The sequence below is a fragment of the Athene noctua genome, chromosome 4, assembly GCF_965140245.1.
Source record: "Athene noctua chromosome 4, bAthNoc1.hap1.1, whole genome shotgun sequence".
In the NCBI taxonomy this organism is placed as follows: Eukaryota; Metazoa; Chordata; class Aves; order Strigiformes; family Strigidae; genus Athene; species Athene noctua.
Window position 1 is genome coordinate 65,387,709 of NC_134040.1, and position 17,593 is coordinate 65,405,301.

Consider the following 17,593-nt stretch of genomic DNA (forward strand, 5'->3'; position numbering starts at 1 on the left):
CTGGTTGACAGGTACTCTGAAAATATTAAGAACTAATGTTAATTTGCTTTACTAAGGAGGGAAAAATACACTAGTTATAATTGGTGCTAAGTGGACAACAGTCTGCAAATACTGCATTTTCAGCTCTTAGATGGCTGTGCTGGCCAGCATTGCTTGCTACTTTATTCCAGCAATTTCTCCGTGCAACAAGTCCTACTGCTGGAAATCGTGCCATCTGGCTTTCCAAAAGTTCCTTTTGGAACTTAGTGATGTAAAGTGATGATCATGGAAGACTTTTTTTTTAAAAAACCAACATAGCAGCAAGGTGAGATGATAAGTCTAACCTACACCTTGCACCCCAAGAAAAGAGCAAGTTGCATAGCATGACAGTCTGCAGAACCAGCCAAGATCTGACCTGGGAGTTGGCATAAGACAGAATGGCACAGAGAAAACTTATCTCTGTGCATCTTTTTTTTCTTTCATCACATGCTTCAGAGGAAGTCAGCTGTAAAACCAGGAGTTTCGTTCCTGTAATGAGCTTTAGTTTTGTGTGAGAATGTAAGCCATGTCTAAGTATGAGCAGAACTAGTCCCAGGTGCCAAGTAGGACTGCAATTATCCTACAACAGCATTTAACAGTTTAAGCATTTTCATATGCCTTGCAACCATGAAGTTGCTGTGAAGATGTTGCCAAAACCCTTCCCAGGAGCAGAAGATGACTATGACCTTCCAGATCAGATGTTCAGGAAGGAAGCTCAAGGTCTCTCACAAGTATGAGCTCTAAGCTGTCTTCCACAAGTTCACTTCATTCAGGAGCCTCACCAACACCCTTGATCTTTGATCAAAGAAACTCTGATAACAGAATTTGCAGGCCTCTGTTTAACTCTGCTTTAGTACCATCTCTGTTCAGCAGTGACACATTCTCAGTATAAGCAGCAGTCCATCAGCTGCTATCGCAGGGTGGAGTTCTGCTCTATTCACAACCCAGAACAGCAGCAGCAGTCCTAACTTCTTTTGAAAAGTTCAGCTCATCACCTTGTAAAACCAAGAACTCACCAACATAACTGAGCTTTTCTGCAGACTCAGATGTGAAATCTTTATTTACAAGAAATCCGCCATTTCTTTACATGGTTCAGTATTTTGTTATTGAAAATCCGATCAATACAATAAGTGTTCCCAGTATTGTTTATTTTGCTGAAACAATATACAGCTTACTGTCTCTGCATCTGGGAGTAAAGGATGTTATCACACCACCCGGGAAGTCAATGATGAAACATAGCCAACCTTGAAAAACAGACAGTGCCAACCCTGCAGACCTCAAGATAGCGCTTTAAAGACAAAAATACTCATTATTATTTCATTACTTTAAAGAGAAGGGCAAAAACATCCCACAAATTCAGAAACTATAGTAATTCGTCAGGTTTATGCATCAAATCACATTTCATAAAGAAACTATACATACAAATGAAAACTGTCTGAAACATTTCATAACACATCATCATTTGAGAGCAAAATTCAGCTTCAAATTACCCAGTTAGCAAAAATCCAGTTTCATTGTTCTGTAATTAGTTGGCAAAGAGTATTGACTGTGACAAGTTTCAACCTGCATACACTTAGAAATAAATAAAAACTCCACATTTAAAATAATTATTTTACTATATTTTGTCAAAAAGATAAAAGGTTTATCATATACATTTCCTCATAAAAGGTAAAACTCTCTTAACAGTCCAGCAGGAAGGTCTCTGTCTTTTCCCTCTCTAGGTTGATAGAGCAGGCTGTAGGTGAAGGTATTTTCTCCCAATGCACAAGCAGCTCTGAGCAGCAAACCATTAATTTACCCTCAAATTATCAATTTTTTTCATGATTCCCACATTTCCAGTACAAGCACTACACTTTTTCGTAACTTATGTTGACTTCTAGATTTATTTATTTTTTTTCTTAAGCCAGACATTGAACTCTGGCATTATCATTTGAGCCAATTATTTCTGTACTCATGAATGGACATAGTTGCTTTTTGATGAGTAACACTGAAGTCACTTTCCCAGACTAACCATACCTGCTAAATCTCCTTGTGGAGATGCAGCCTGTATCAGCAAAACAGTGCTTTGCTTTTGCTGTAATAGTTTACATCAGTTCCCAGACACAGTATTTTCACAAGGATGAAAGCTATGCTTTGCAGACTGCTGCCAGCATAGAAAAGCTGTGCACACACACTTCTAAGCTGTACTAGGATGGCCTGGAGAAGACCTGGTGGTCAAGCAGCCCATTTTTCACTCACCTTCTCCCCTGCCTCCCCAGTCCTGAGAAATTACCCTGGTTGTGGTTTTTTTTGGTTGGTGTTTGTCTTGTTGTTTTTTTTTGTTTGGTTGGTTGTTTTTTTGTGTGTGTGTTTGTTTTTTTTTTCTTTTAGTAATGCCTCTCCCATAGCACAGTCAATCACACAAGAACTATGACACACTTCTCAGAGCCCCAAAATATCATCACAGAACAAAGCTAGGCCTCTCTGCTTCCCACTCTGACAGTATTTTGTTTTTAAAAAATACATTTGGGAAAGTTTACATCCCATTAAACATTCAATTTCCTTTCTTTGCTTAATCTCAAGGCCTGCTATGTTCTAGAGTTACACTAGTTTTGGATTAAGAATGCTCCCTTCACTTTTGCAATAAGCACCTTTGGTTTACTGTGTCCTGGACAGGTCATCTAGCAGGACAGACTGTTCACATCAGAAGTTTTCACAGCATTGCTAACATCCACCTACAAAGAAAACTCTGGAGCCTCAATGCAGGGAAAGTACCTATAGCCACCTGAATTAGAATTACCTCAGTTTTCCAGAAAAAGGTCCAAATCAGAGAAGGACCATCTTGTTTCATTACTGTATTTTTTTTCTCCATAATTTATACATAAAATACCCCAGGTTTGCACAGCCACTTGGATAAACCCTAAAACATGGAATGTCCTCAAATCTGCAAATTTTGGCTCCAACAGTCACATAGCAAAGATACAAACATTATATGAATGTTAGTCTCTATATGTAGTTTTGTTCTTTTCCACTAAGGAACAACCCCAACACTCATCTGAGTAGCTGACTGCACTTAAGAGTGACGTTCACATGAATTTTACAAAACCAGAAGTATCTTCAAAGAGCAGGAGCCCTTAGACATCATGTGAATTACACGCTAGTCTTTCAGATACTGGACCACCAAGAAAAAAATCAAGAAATTCTGTATTAAATTAAGTCCAGAACATGATAAAGATACTTGCTTTGAAAAATCTGGTAAGGCTACCATTGCTATAATCCCTCAAGTATAAACAGATATACAGGCACTGTAACATCCTTCTTAACTTGGATGTGTTTATTTTGTATCTTATGAGAAGCCACTGTTTTGAAATAGATGTTCCAGCACCTGAGATACCCTAAACAACAGCTAGGGTCCACATTTTAACAGGGAAAGAGAGGAATTCTTTGCCTAGTCCTTCACACCTCTTCTCATATCCATTTCTGAAGCCTACCACTAATAAAAAAAAAAGTACTAGTACACAGTAAGATTTAGTTCAATCACTCAGATGTAATAACGTCAAGGATTTCATCTTCGTTTTGTGCCCCCAAAGCCTGCAAAGAGGAAAAAAAAGTGTCAGCTCCACCATAGCCTTTCCACTGGGCACTCTAGTTCTAAAAAGGCTAAAGGTGGCAAGCGAGATGAGTTAAACATAACCACATAAAGTAGAACAGCAAGCAACTGTGGGCTGACTGGCGTGAAAAGTATTCTATTCTTGCAGATTAGACAACCTGTTTTCTACAAAGAAATAATGTTTGTACATGTTTGCTAGAGAAGGGCATGTGTCGAGCACACCAAAGGGGAAAGCCTTAAACTAATGCACCTTGCAGATGAAGACAAAGCCAATAGTGGTGCCATGCCCACTGTAGGGCTGTGGGGAATTCCACAACCCACAATGCTGCTCTACTTCCATAGGAAACAGAAATAAAGGATATTGTTACATGCCCACCTGTACCAATTGGTAAAATAAAACAAAGAATACTTGCTGAACCTCAACTAACATTTGTGTATTTTTGATAGGACAAAGTCTCTTGAGCTTCAGGAGATTAAAAGATCTTTTGTCTTACCAGAGGCAGTTCTTGTTCCTGAACTGGTACCTTGTGTGGAATTGCTTGACGGACCATTCATTGGAGGAGCAGCTGTGGCATCTGTCCATGTACTGTAGTATGGGGAACGTGGCTGTGCTCTGATGAGAGAGCAGAAGGAAGGCACTTCATCAGTGATCTTATGAAAAATTAAGAAGTTACCACTCCAAAACAAGGGGACTGAATCTCTGAGGGAAAACCGTAAGCAGGCAGTGCCTCCCTATTTAATGTAATTAACATGTTGAGAGCAAGGATATTCAGTGTTGCCTCAATAACATCTGTAGACTTTCAAAAGGAAATCAAACCTCATCCTTCAGCAAAAGGAAATTAAACCTCATCCTTCAGGATAAGCAATTCTAACAATAGCAAATGAGAAAATTTTTCCTTCTGAAATTCTGACCTTAGATTCTGTCAGACAGGAAGGTAGATTTGACATCTGAGGCTTTAAACACAGTTTGGCAACACCTACATCGCAGCCATGTAAGACAAAAGAAAACATCCCTCAACTATTTTGAAAAGATTGTATCAGTAAGACTAACATATCACAACCTTTGACTCACTGATTTAAAATTACTTGCTTCCATGGATACAGAATTCCCTACTGTTGAAATTTACAAATAAAACCTTTCACACATTATACCTTTTAAGAATTCTTAGTGGGGCTAATATAATAAAACAAGATCACAGACTCATAGAATCATTTTGGTTGTAAGAGATCTTCAAGATCACTGAAACTAAGATATGACCTTTCAACCTCTAAAGCTCTACTCAAAGTGAATTTATAGACAATTTCTACTGTTGATGGCACCACTGTCTCAGCTTCAGCTTACTTGACTATGAGATCAAGACTGCATATTGTATACTAGAAATTCTCTTATGGCCCAAGTTTTGACTTCCTTAATAAACAGGCAATCTTGATAAGACTTCTGTTATAACCAAAAAAACACTTTTACAATGGAGAAAGATGCTTTAACACACTCCTGTCTACATGATCTTACTCCCAACCTTTCAATATAAGAAAACATTATGTGGTTATATTTAATCGGTTATATTACTGCATTACTATATTACTACAAGATTAGACTTGATACACATGCAATTATTCAATAAATAGAGAAAACTGCTTCAGCTCTAAAGATTCCTTGCAATGTAAACATAGTATATGGCACACCTCCTAAAAGCTGAAATACTCAAAATCTGATAGTATGCATATTTTACCTGTGACTGCCAGCCAAGTAGCCTAGCAAGCCTCCAGCTCCTAATCCAGTCCAAAACCCTGGTCCTGAATTGGTTCCGTGATGGGAATGAGTCCCAAAGCTGCTGCCTTCTTAAAAAAGATATTAAATGGAAAACATATCAGTTAGTGGCACCTAATCCTCAAACCAGCTGTTGCAACAAGACTCTCCTCTGTTAAAGATAAGGGATAATTAGACAACAAACTCCTCTCGACTTCAGTAGATTCTTGATCAAGCTTAATCTGAAAGGTCTTACAGTTTGGAAAGCAGAAAAAAAAAACAAACATAGAAATGTACACTAATGTAAAGAGTTTTATATTAAAAATTCGCTTTCACTGAATCTCACAGTCCTGATGTTTGCAAAACATGGCAAGAAGTCCCTGCTTGTAGATTTATAGACAGACAAGTTAGATTAAAAATAGAAATGAAGAAAGAATAATCTGTTCAAGGTCACACACCAGGCCAGAAGCAGATGCAGGAACAGAAATCAAGTACATAAAACCAAACAGTGAACTAACCGCTAAGACACACAGCTTCTAATCTCACTCAGAACAGCTGCAAATTTTGAGTAACAGTGGCTCAGTCTAATAGCTAACATTACTTTGTATTGTTTCTAGTAATCCTAGTCTGGTATTTGTTATCAAAAGACATGCTAACTGCAATCACATTGCAAAGTTTATTACGCATGAGTCACCAAGCTTGCCAAATACCTTGATGAAACTGCAAGCATATCAAATGGGTTATGGGTGGCAGGGGGGGAGTCACAGATTTTTTTTTACATGTTACCTGCATAACATCAGGTTCTGACTCAGAACCAAATGTCTACCATTTAGAAATAAAAAGAGAAAATACAAAATCAAAGGAGAATAATGTTTTGGTCTAGAGAAAAATACAGATGCAAGAATAAGCTCAACCACAGGTTTAACCCATAAGGAAGTGTAAAAGGCAAAGACTGAAGATAACATTAAGGTCTCCCTGAAATATGCCCTCCTAAACAAGTAGGCCAAAGATTTTGTATGTAAAAGTTACATACAAAACAGGGCCTAGTTTGTCTTCAAACTGGTGTGGATTGTTTGAAATCATGGAAAATTAAAAAAAAAAAATTAAATAATCAGTTTAAGTCTACATCAGATTTGATGTTTAATTTCATTTTGAATACACTGGGAGAAAGATAAACTCTCATTGGGATGATATACCCATTAAACTATGCTGATTTGGAGAAAAAAAAAAAGTACTTAATTTGCTGTAAAAATGACATTAATCAGTAAGATTAACCAACTCATTTGTTCAAAAGCACCATGGCTGAACATTGACTCAGAAAACTGAGTAATTTTTTGTTGAAATATCTAGAGTAAACATTAAGGACCACATCATACCACTAACAGGGAAAAAGTAGAATTTAATTAAGATAGGCTAGCTAAAAAAGTTTCACAGGACACATTCTGCATGTTAAGGGGATTTAAAATGAGGCAAATTAAATATTAACAGCAATAAGTGAACAACATTGCTTTGCATGACCGTTCAGATTTTCAAAGACTAATACATTCCTGGAACACATGGAGGTACACGCTCAGATGAGCTTTTGCTCTGCTGCCAAAATTTAAGGCAGACACTAAATGCATGCAGTACCATAACACTAAATATTTTTAAGTTGGCCCCACATTCATGACGTTTTCCTCCATACTCTGAAATCTAAGGAAAAATCATTGACACTAGTTACTAAAACCGCCAAAAGTTAAGCCTTATATGGCTCCCAACGTGCATTTTAAAAGCCTTAATTTTCAGTAATCATCAAGTAAACATATTTTCAAGGCCCTACCCTTGCTGCATTTCAGACTCCTGCAATGAAAAATGCATCGGTGCAATTAATTGACAAGGAACAGGCCAGGAAAAAAAAAAAGCAAGTAACCCTTCGCTCTGTTCTGCCTGTGTCCAGTATGACAGAGCCCCGTCTTATGACCAGGGCTCTTACTAAGTGCCACAACAACTCCAGCAGCAAGTGCCACGCCCACACAAGGTCATGGAAGCACACGCAGCATAGACTGTCCGAAGTCTGAAATAACTACATGGAAACTGATTTGCAAAGCCACTAGTAATACAGAAGCAGAATCCCTGTAATTTTCTGCTGCAAGTACATCTGAAAGTTTCTGCTGCACATGTCTGGCACAAGGGTATCTAAAAGAGTTATATTGGCACCCTCTGTTGGTCAAGTAGCTTGAGCAAACCTGGAAGAAAGTATTAAAAAAAGCATTACAAAAATATAATCTTTTGACTAAGTAAGCTTAATGCTTGCTATTTATTTACATGCTAGAATCCTTTCTCTATCTCACAAAAAAAAAAAAAAAAAAAAAAAAAAGATGGAGATGATACAATTTGTCAGAATATCATTTGAGTGCCAGTGCTGTGAGCATCTCAGGTGTTTAAAAGGGTTAAATGAGTTGGTCAGACACCAGACTAATAATGTTTCTTTCCCTTAGACACTATGACCATCTAAGGCAGACCATTTATTAAGTGACAACAGTCATCAGTGTTGTGGGAAAAGAAAAAGCCCATCTTTTCCTAGCAGCAGCCTTGTCACTGCTTATTACAATTTCCAACTTCAGGTAAAAGGCACCACATGAGATTCAGGTGCTGCACCTCTAATGATAGTTCACAGGCGCTGTTCCCTGCTCTGGGAACCAAATCTTTCAATTGCTGGGAGCTGAAGCACCAGCTAAACAGAGGACTGGTACATGATACTTAACTCCATCAACTGTTTTGTGAATGAAATCAGGGGTCAGGTAGCCCAACACCTGAAAGACCCTTCTGTAAAATTTCAAAGTGCTTCTTTGGCATAAGCTTGTTTCTGCCTGCGTGAGACTATTCTCTCTTCCAGATTACTTATGAAAATTATTCTTCCCTGATACAATCCTCCTATTTCACAGAGTATGAAAAGAACACTTGCAGAGCTTGGGGAGATGGATTTTCAAAGGTTCAATGGGCAGCTTGCTACACAGCCTGCCCTGAAAGCCTGTGGGAAACCAAGTTCTTATTTTCACTTTTGAACAAAGAACAGAATGCAAAGCTGGCTGCAGGCTCTGCGGCCAATTCAGCAGTCAACTGCCAATGCATTGGTTTTAAGTCTAACCTACCTGCACTTACTGTTGATAAAACAGCACAATCCTGCTCGCTCTTCTAAGTACTATAAACAGCTTAGAGCCCTACCTGTGAAGCTGGACTTAAAGCCAGGAGGAGGTGCCTGCTCACTCCGCCAGGAAGGCCTAGTGAATCCATCACTGTCACCAAAACTCTGCTGAGGCTGTTGGTTACTAAGGAAGAGCTTGTATACTCCAAAAGCAAGAACCAGAAGAACAATTAAAACAATCACTCCAGCACCAGCATCAGAAGAATCCTTTCTTGACTGATAATAGCTAGAGCCAAAGCTTCCAGAGTTCTTCACTTTCCTTTCACCTTCCTCAGTTAGCTCTAGCCTGAACAGCAAACTACAGGAGCCTCTTAAGATGTAAGGATCATCTGGATAATCGTAGCCTTCACAGCTCACTTCTATTTGTCCAAAGCGGTATATATGTTTCAGGTCTGCTTTGCACTGCCACTGAAAAAAATAAACACAATACAAAGTTAAACCTCCTGTTCCAGAGATGAAAATACCTTTCCACTTCCCCAAATATGCTCTGAAATAAAGCTGTAATTGCTAACAGATCACCTAAAAAATTCTGAACTTTTTCAGATCAACTAACACTTATGAGCACTCTTATCCTGAAAAGGACTAGGAATTTGAAGTTAACCAAGAATGTTTTTTAAAATTCTAAAAGTTAAAAAAATCCAATCTTTCAGAACACAGAAGAGTTACAGCTCTGGAAGATGTTTTTCTACACTGAACAGATTTCTGAAGTATCCCTTCTTTAGGTATAGGAATACTTCTAAAAATAACCCATACCCTGTGCAACAGTTAGTTCATAAATGCCTGTCCCATGTAAACTGGATGGCAACTACAAAAACAGAGTATGGAAGCCTGAAATCCAGTGTACTCAATTCCATTTGTGTCCATACAGAAATCAAAAGAAATTGTGACAGACATCATTGGGCATTCATATGCAACACTTAACCATATTGTGATTCTGCAGTTGAACATACGTAGATTCCTCAGTCTCACACTTCCTTGAAGTATCTGAACTTAGGTATCACCTCTAACTGCAAATGACACAAGTTTCAGGAAAAAAAGCAGTAGTTTCTAAATTAATAACTCAGGACAGCAGTACCAACTGCCAATTCAAATTTCAATACCATATCAGTTTTAACAATTATTTTCAGCCTTGATTCCTGGTTAATCTATTGGCAGAAGCCTAGGTAAAAGCTAACAAAACAGAAAGACATGACTATTTACTGAGTAGTACTGATGTACTAACATGCAAGAGGAAGCCACATAAATCTGTAATTTATTTATAAAATGTAGAGCTGAAATAATACAAATATTTATAGCCCTTCCTACTGTAATAAAAACTGGAAATCCACACAGCAATATCAAAGCAAGAGCACCCTCTGGGGTTCACATGAGTTTGATTTCATAAACTCGAGCAACATGTTAATTAAAACCAATGAATGTTTACTATGCAGTGTTTTTGCATTAGAACCTTCAGGGATTCAGGGATATTTCAAAGATTACCTACAGTAGTTCTGGAAAATCCAAACCTAACAAGTACTTAGATTAAGTTTTAATTATCATAGGTCGTCCAACAAAAAGCAAACTGAAGTGACACCTTAGCCCATTACTCTTTTCTCATTCAGAAGTTACTAAGCCTGGGAGATTATTTCGTTAAATGTTTAACAAGTTTTAAATAGTTACCTGTACATCATAGCCATCCCAACCTCTGTTGTAACACTGAACAACCTCAGGGACATGGGAACATCCAGCAGTGCCTCCTGTGCACTGTAACTGAGGGACCGCGGCTGTCCGCCGGAATGCCGTGTACTGACCTCTGTGAAGAGTGAGGGCCTGTACCTCCCTCAGCAGAACCTTCCCTGAAACAGGGAGCACAAAGGTCAGCGTTTGTCCAGATACATTCCCCTTAGCCACAGCGGTCTCCTTTCAGAAAAAGGCTGAAAATACAAAGGACGCAATAGCGTGCTTGTTGAAGAGGAAAAGCTCCAAGAAGCATCAGACGCACGACAGAGTTCTCAGTTTACTTCGGAAGGGTCTCTGGGTTATTCCTCTCGGAGTGTACAACCGCCACTGACCGCACAGCGCGATTACTACTTCGGCACAAGCCGATTTAAAGGGAGCCCTATCCAAAAGGCCCTCCTGGCACAGGCCCCAGCGCGCCCCCTTCCCCGTACCAGGCCGCCACTAGCCCAGTAGCGCTGCGCCGCGTCCCCGCCCCACCGCCATGGTGACGCGAGAAGCGGAAGAAGCAGCCGAGGGGCTCAAGGCTCCTTCAGCCAGGGGGGGCCTTGCGGAGACATACCCAGCCCTACGGATCTCACCCGGATGGCCCCAGCACTGCGCGGGGCCCACGAAAGCGCAGAGGAAGATCAGGAAAAGCCCAAGGCCAGCCCCAGCCCGCCCGGCAGCCGCCATAACAACCCTAACGTGAGTCAACCCAATGCCTCGGGTACGACGTCTCCCATTGGCTGATCCTACAGGAAGGGGCGGGGACTAGAGTGAAGCATGAGCACCGCGGGGCTCCCTGAAGCCCCGCCCCAGTAACCATCAGGGCCAATGGGCGGCGAGGGAGCGGCGCGCGGCGGGAGGGTCTTTTGCTTCGAGGGTCAGTACTGCAGCTTCCCGCGCTTCGGGGAGGGGGCGGGGCTAGCGCCGTGGGCTCTTCAGGAGCGCAGCACGTAGCGCGCGTCACGTGGCCGGAGCGGCCGAGGGCGCCTGCGCACTCGCTTCCCGGAAGCGGCTCCTGGCCGCGCCAGTTCCGGTTCTGGGCGCGCGCGCCTCCGTCTGTGCGGCTTGCGGGACGGGCGGCGTCATGGCCGGCATCAAAGGTGCGGGGGGTGCAGCGGTTTCCCTTGCAGCGGTTTTCCTGGCAGCGGTGGCATGGGACGCTCCCCCCGCCCGGTCCCGCCGGTGGGCCCTACGGTGGCCGGGTCAGGGAGGGCGGCCCCGGCGCCTCTGCTGGTGGGGTCGCGCCCCTCTGGGAGGCCCGGCGCGCTGTGCGGCAGCGGGGCGGCCTTCGCAGGCAGGGGCGGTGAGGGAGCCGTGCGTGCCTCCTCGGGCGGGAGGGGGCGGCAGCCGCCGCGGGAGCCCTCCAGCCCCGCTCTACTAGGCGTCCGGGGCTGCCCTGAGCCGTCTTCCACCGCTGGGCTCCCGGGAAGCTGCCATCCTGGAGGGGTAGGGGGAGCTCTGCCTCGGCGGGGGTAGAGCAGCGCGGCTGGCCCCGCCCTGGGCCCTTACTGTGGCAGAACCTTGGTCGCGTTTATTTGAAGGTTGTGTCGGCGTTTCACACTATACTGACCTTTTCCTCTGTTGTCGGTTTGTGTTCTCGTTGTAGCCTTGATTAGCCTGTCCTTTGGGGGAGCAGTCGGACTAATGTTCTTGATGCTTGGATGTGCCCTTCCCCAATACAAGTAATGTGCGCTCTCTTCTTATTCTTAATTTCTTTTTGCATGTCTTTAACTTCAGAATAGTTTGGCTTTTATAATGATCGATTGAGAAGTCCTCTGTATGTAGGAGGGCTTTTGGGGCTGTTTTTTTGCTTCAAAAGAGTGGGGCAGAAAGCAAAGATCATCCAGGAGTTAATTCACCATAGCAGTGATGGCAACAAAAGTTAAATTACTAGGCCTGGCTGCAAACTGTGAAAAATGTACTATCATAACATGTGTCCAGTGTTGTCCCTCTTTGGCTGATAAGCAGATAGCACCTTCCGAAGTAGACAGCAAGTTCATATATCAGGGAGGCGTTTGCATTTTCCCTGGCTACTTAGTGGTAGTTGGGCTGTTGGTGACTGTCAGGTGGCCCCTTGGCTGTGTACCACGCTTGGTAATGTAGTGTCTGGAATAATTGCAGCTGCTATTTGTGCTTTCAGTCTATTGAGTCCTATCTCAGCTTCCAGAAGATATGAAGTAGTAGACCAAAAGTTTAGAAAGTTAGGCTTATGGCTTTGACCCTTTGCAAGTGAATGCTAACTTTACAGAAAGTCTTTTGAATTGACTTATTTAATGTTAAATAAATATCAAATATCCTGTTGATAGCCCTGTTAGGTTGTGAATTGCGGTTCTCTACATATATGACTAGCTTTCTTATGCCAGCTTTCTTTTGATATAAAATCGGGGCTGGTGACACAAACCCTTAGGAAGGAGATTATTATGCAGTCACCCTTCAAACAATGCAATAACGTTTTATTGAAACAATGTGTAGCTGCATTGGTGTGTCTGAGAAATGTGTTCTGGTGAGCTGCAAGCAATAACAGAAGATGTTGCCAAATATGGTTTAATTCTTGTAGGTTTTTCAGTTGCATTCAGATTTTTAAAAAAGTCTTGGTGCCTCATGGTGGCTGTCTATTGGCTGAGAACAATACTCTGTTCCGTGTATGTGCACTGAAAGCTTGCGGGCAAAATGATGTGAGGGCTCTTCAAAGGTACCTGCAATTCTTAAGGAAAGCTGACAGATTAAATTTAAGAGTTAAGCTCATCTTGTGAGGTGGTGTTAGATTTAGGCTTGCTTAGTGAAATCTTACTTTATAAATATCCTGTTAGTGAGCTCTTTGCTGCTGCTGTTGAGGTCAGCTGAAGCCACTCACAAACATGGTCTGTTGGATTAAAGTCAGCTTTCTCTGGGCTTGTGTCTGTCTTGCCTGAATGTGGAGGCTGGATGGGGAGGATGCCTTCCTTTTAGGAAGAACAAGAAGTAAATCAAGTTAACTTTTAACTTCTCCTTTCTTTTTCAGCCAGTACTGGCCACTGTTTGTTCTGTTTTTTTACATCCTTTCTCCTATCCCGTACTGCATAGCAAGAAGATTGGTAGATGACACAGATGCTACAAGTAATGCCTGCAAGGAGCTAGCAATATTTCTTACAACAGGCATTGTTGTCTCAGCGTTTGGGCTACCCATAGTGTTTGCAAGAGCAGAACTGGTTAGTAATATTTCCATCTATGATTTTTTTTTTTGCTAGAACTCTGTTCTTTGTGGGGTTTTTACCAAAGGTAAAGCTCTCATGCGCTAAGTAACCTTTTACAAATATGTACTTAAGATGCTTGCAGTGGAAACAGAGTAAGGGTTCTTTTGGCAAGAAAAACTAATACTAGAAACAGAAGCATGGCAGAATGTTGTGATTGCCTGTTGCTTTACATGGTCATGGAATAAACACTAATGTGCTATATGCAAAGCAGAGAAAATAAGAGAGAAAATAGTGTGAAAATTTAACAGGCAAGTAACCAAATATAAAAGTGTATAGAATATTTTGAAGGCAGTTTGTGAAATAGTTGGCGTAAAGAAGCATGAATAAACAATACATTTTTCTACTCACTGTAAATGATATGTGGTGTTATTTTTTTTAAACTTCCGAGTTGTCATTTCATCTTCCCCAGTATACAGCTTTTCACTAAAATCCCTTAAAATATGACCTTGTTTGTCTGAATTTCAGAGCATGCTACTAAGTCAAAAAGCACAGAGTGCACTTTCCTAAAATCTCTTTAGGCAAGAATGTTTCAGATAGTCAGTTTGAATGCCTCACACCCTTTGACTAATCCACTTACTCTCCTTGGAAAACATTCACCTCCTTTTTGGTTACTGGGATACCTGCTGTTATTTTGAAGATCTGCATCCTTAAATATCGGTTTAAAAATGTCTCATAGCATGGTTAGCAAGTATAGCTGGGCTGCAGATGTGTTTGGTGCTGTTGCCTAGCCTAGCTTTACTATTTTCGGATGTTGCAGCAGAACAGCTGTGCCTGCTAGCCAGCGCTTTGAACTTAGAAGAAACTTGCAGTGCTTCTTGGCTAACTGTGAATTGGTCGAGTCATTCTTCTTGGTGTACCCGCAACTAATGAGATACCACCCTCTTGCATCATGGACCTGTTGCTGAACTTTGTCTGGAATGTGACATTAAGATGTTACCTTTTGTCTTGTTGGTATTCAGTTCAAAACATGTCTAACTGAGTTCTTGTTCACAGATTTACTGGGGCGCTTGTGCACTAGTTCTTACGGGGAATACAGTCATCTTTGCCACGATCCTAGGATTTTTCTTGGTCTTTGGCAGCAATGACGACTTCAGCTGGCAGCAGTGGTGAAAGGAAGATACGAGAATTATCCCAGGCATCTCGTCATGCAGTGGCCATCCATACAAATGAGAGAATGGGCAATAAAGAGAAGTAGCGTAGCAAGCTTCTTGAGTATTCTAGATGCTCCTTTTCACCTTGTTCATTCTGAGTGTACTACTGTTGCTGACAGGGTTTCTACATTTTGATGAAGTGGAGAGATGATTGATTTCATTTTTACCTATGGTATGTTTTTAGGTGCTCTCTTGGTTTAAAATTGTCATCCTTCTGTCCGGTGTTCATGTGAAGCTTTAAATCTGGAACAACAACATTTAAACATGGTTTCAAATAAGATTTAAATTTGGTTGGGTTTTTTGTTTTAAGTTAAGCATTAATACTATGTTTCAAAATAACTTTTTTAGGTAGTTGGTTAAATTATATCCAAGCTGAATGGAGGTACGAGATTGTGCCCTGCCATTGTCAATTATTAGATCAATGGGTTGTTATATTTTAGCAGAGGCAGAATGGGGTGGGGAGTAACAGCTGCAGATTTTTCTTCTGTCCATACCTCAGACTGGGTGATTAATGTTGAAAGCCTTCATTTCAGGAGAAGGCTGAGGAGCAGGTCGAGTTATTTGGGAAAAGTCCTAAATTTTAACACCGCTAGCAGTTTTACCTGCCTTGTTATCAATTCTTGTGTGGATGTGACATTCAAATACTCTGTAAAGGTATTGATGCTATGACATACAAAACTAAAGTGTATTGTAGGGGAATGGAAAATGATATTTAAATTCAATTTTTTAAAAAAGTATCTTTTGAACTCTTTATATTTATAAGTATTGTATGGTTTTGAACTTCTGTGTTGACTTTTTGTTCATTTATGGAACTACTGGTCTGTGTTAACTTGAAGCATATACAAAGCTATTTCCTCCTTCCCCTTTTTAATTTATTTTATACATAGTATATATATATAATAAAACAGCTTTTCAAACGTAGATTAAAACTTTGTGTTAAACTTGGCTAAGAACGATTTTCTTCTTTTCCCCTTCACACAATGCAGTTGAGGCATGACTTTTATGGAAGTCACTGGCTGAACTGATTTCACTGACTGTTTTTAAGTTCTTATGCACTATCAGTTAAGAAGATTCAATGTTATGTCTGTAATTGTAGCTTGTGTTCTGTAAGAATGCACATGTAGCTTCAAATATTTAAGAAAAGTTTTCTGCATACCTCTCAATTGTCTGGATTTTTCATTTAAAGAAACCTGCCATTAGACATTCCATCACGAGATAGTTGATGAGTGACAGTTATTGATTGTACCACATGCAGTGATAAACATGACCAAACATTTCTAAACTATATTTTTGTTCAATTATTTTAAAAAGTCTAAGAAAATTATTGTGCATAATTAAAAGCTGATCATTGCTTAGGTTTTGTTTAACAGTGGAACAGGATGAAAAGACACAGAATTGCAGGTCTTAGCTGTAGTATTTGTGTGCAGATATAAACAAAGTATAAAGCTTGAATATTTGAAGTCTGATAGTAATGTAATTACTTATACGGTGCGCTCAAGGAACTGGTACCAGCAGGTGGGGGCAGCAGGGGTGTAGCTACCTACATGTGCTGCCTTCTTAATGTCATCCTGTGTATAAAATAAGAGCTCAATTTTGTCCGTGCTGGTAAAGGAAGAAATAGGTGCCAAGACCCTAGTGCAGAAGCCAGACTATAGCAGATGGTCTTCCAGCCGTAAGTGCATGCTTCACCAGACTGCCTGCAATGGTGACATTCGGAGTGTGTAAGGGCTGTGGAATCGCTCTTTTCCTCACCTTTCTCAATGATATTTTTGCATCCCTGCCCCTAGCATGACAGGTGCTTCAGAAAATCTTCCAGACTGGTGACTAGATTTGCAGTCCTTTGCAGTTGTTGCAAAGGAGGCATGCTTAGGGCTTGTACAAATCTGAATCTGTTACCAACTCCCTTTTTATGGCCAGGAACAGTGTTTTCTTTTTCATTCCAGTGCTGCTAAGCCTACTTCTCCATGTGATGCTATTCTCTGGATCACTGGCCATAGAGCTGACTCTGTATGTATTGGCAGTGCATTTTTTTGTATGCTAATTGCATTACAGCATTACCTTTGTTTGCTTGTACACTGAGTACGTGCAGTATTGGTCTGATGTATGAGCTAGACACTTGAGAGGTATGATCCTTACATATAATATGCACTGAGATAGCAGCCTTCTAGAGGGAAAAACTTTGAATGATAATTTTAAATAGCAATCTTGAGTTCTGTATGTTTAATCAAAAATACTCTAATAAAAGAGTATTTTGTTTAAAGTATTAATTGGTTTTTTTCTTCTTTAATGTGGTTGTCAATCCTGTTGAAGAGATGTCACCAGATTACTCAATAGTCTTTCAGAGTGAGTATTTGTGTCATTTACCTTAGACAACTCTAAAAAGAGGTGACTGTATAAAAAGAGGCTCGTTTGTTCAGTGTTGTACTGGTTGCACTGAGCTGGCTTTGCTGGTTTTATCTTGCATCTGCAGTTGATCTTCAGCTTGTGTTTGAAGTCCAAATTATGATATGTTGGTATGATACAAAGTGATAGCCACCTTCACCACTGTATTCATAACTATAATTTTTATTAAGAAAACCCAGGCTTTGTAATATTTGTAATAACTCATGACATTTCTGAAATGTGAAAACTGATGACTGATGGCAGTCTTTGAGCAGAAGAAAGTAATAGGAATTGGTGGAAAATCCTTTTTTTGGGCCAGAGGGCAATTGCCCCCTTCCCTCTCCCCACACACACTCACTTCAGTGCCATCTATTTATTTTTGGTTTTTTTTTAGTTTATTCTGAAAGGGGGGGCAAAAAAGTTGTTTAAAATATTAACAAAGGAGAAAAAGTTCTTCAGTTAAAACGTTGGAAGAGAAGCGGAGCTGAGTGATTTGGCAATAACCAAGATGCTACAGCTGCAGACAACGTAGACTGAACTTGCAATGTTGTGTGTAATGAAGAAATATCATAGTGCATCAGCTCA

General features: G+C 40.6%; 2 protein-coding genes across 2 annotated transcripts; one reads left to right on the top strand and one right to left on the bottom strand.

The window, feature by feature from the left end:
- Positions 1–1,048: 1,048 nt before the first annotated feature.
- Positions 1,049–10,953, bottom strand: SARAF (store-operated calcium entry associated regulatory factor). Its single transcript, XM_074905603.1, has 6 exons — positions 10,836–10,953; positions 10,198–10,373; positions 8,559–8,946; positions 5,338–5,446; positions 4,102–4,220; positions 1,049–3,588 (listed from the first exon to the last, which is right to left on the bottom strand). The coding sequence occupies exons 1-6, from the start codon at positions 10,927–10,929 to the stop codon at positions 3,563–3,565; spliced, it is 912 nt and encodes a 303-aa protein (XP_074761704.1). The 5' UTR covers positions 10,930–10,953; the 3' UTR covers positions 1,049–3,562.
- A 288-nt stretch (positions 10,954–11,241) lies between these two features.
- LEPROTL1 (leptin receptor overlapping transcript like 1) lies at positions 11,242–16,889 on the top strand. The gene is made up of 4 exons (XM_074905604.1): positions 11,242–11,342; positions 11,849–11,924; positions 13,244–13,430; positions 14,469–16,889. The coding sequence occupies exons 1-4, from the start codon at positions 11,327–11,329 to the stop codon at positions 14,583–14,585; spliced, it is 396 nt and encodes a 131-aa protein (XP_074761705.1). The 5' UTR covers positions 11,242–11,326; the 3' UTR covers positions 14,586–16,889.
- Positions 16,890–17,593: the final 704 nt, after the last annotated feature.

Coding starts and splice junctions, on each gene's coding strand:
- SARAF (XM_074905603.1), bottom strand. CDS start 10,929: ATGGCGGCTGCCGGGCGGGCTGGGGCTGGCCTTGGGCTTTTCCTGATC. Junction 10,374..10,835: donor GCAGTGCTGGGGCCATCCGG/GTGAGATCCGTA, acceptor TCCCTGTTTCAG/GGAAGGTTCTGCTGAGGGAG. Junction 4,221..5,337: donor TACTTGGCTGGCAGTCACAG/GTAAAATATGCA, acceptor CTCTCTCATCAG/AGCACAGCCACGTTCCCCAT.
- LEPROTL1 (XM_074905604.1), top strand. Junction 11,925..13,243: donor TGTGCCCTTCCCCAATACAA/GTAATGTGCGCT, acceptor TTTCTTTTTCAG/CCAGTACTGGCCACTGTTTG. Junction 13,431..14,468: donor TGTTTGCAAGAGCAGAACTG/GTTAGTAATATT, acceptor TCTTGTTCACAG/ATTTACTGGGGCGCTTGTGC.